General features: G+C 63.2%; 1 protein-coding gene across 1 annotated transcript in view; it reads right to left on the reverse strand.

Moving 5' to 3' along the window:
• Positions 1–676, reverse strand: part of SLC12A9 (solute carrier family 12, member 9) — a gene marked incomplete at its 3' end in the record, with an annotated part of 4,145 nt that extends 3,469 nt beyond the window's left edge. The window contains 2 exon segments of the mRNA XM_010159373.1: positions 13–312; positions 541–676. Of these exon segments, the coding sequence (XP_010157675.1) occupies positions 13–312; positions 541–676 (436 nt within the window).
• Positions 677–828: the final 152 nt, after the last annotated feature.

Raw genomic sequence — 828 nt, forward strand, 5'->3', positions numbered from 1 at the left:
GGGGAGCCTCACCTCCCAGGTTATCTCGCAGGGTGGCGAGGGAGAAGCCGGTGAAGGAGCCGTTCTCGGTCTCAGAGCTGTTGAAGTGGGGCAGGCGGATGGGCACTCCGATGGGCCGCGTGGCGAAGAAGCTGACGAGGATGGTGCCCAGGACACCCGCAACGATGAGGAAGATGAGGAAGGTGGCTTTGGCGTAGATGGAGGCGCCCACGAGGCACACAAGGAGGCAGAGGGCCAGCAGCACAGTGCCATAGAGCAGCTCATACCAGTAGCTCTGGGGAAGGACGTGGATGCCTGAGCCCACTTTTTGCCCTGGACAGAGATAAGCCAGGATCAGTGGGGCTCAGAGCAGGCATCACCGGGAGCTGAGAGCCACCGGCGTCACGCCAGGCACAACGGGCACCAACTCACTGGCCGGAGGGCTGGGCGAGACGTGCCGGCTAGGGCAGGCATGGTGCTTGGCATGCCTGGCAGGGCATTAGGGCTGCTCAGGTAGGGGACAGCCACTGTCCCCCTGCTACCGCGCACAGGGATACTCACCAGGCGGGATCCCAAAGCTGTCCACCACCGCCTCCACCAGCCCCAGCACGTAGAGGGCACTGCCACACACGTTGGCCAGGAAAAACATGATCCCGATGCTGCCCCCGAACTCCGGGCCCAGGGCACGGCTGATCATATCTTGCTCGAGTCAAGGGAAGATGTCAGCAGCCCAAAACACCATCAGGTGTCCCCACTCCTCCTTCCCAGGCCAAAGGGGTCCCAGCCCCAGCGCAGCACCCCGAGGCCACTGGGCAGTCACCTGTCGTCTTTGTCAGTGACATGGATGAT

This window comes from Eurypyga helias, unplaced genomic scaffold (genome assembly GCF_000690775.1).
Source record: "Eurypyga helias isolate BGI_N326 unplaced genomic scaffold, ASM69077v1 scaffold28629, whole genome shotgun sequence".
Lineage (NCBI taxonomy): Eukaryota > Metazoa > Chordata > Aves > Eurypygiformes > Eurypygidae > Eurypyga > Eurypyga helias.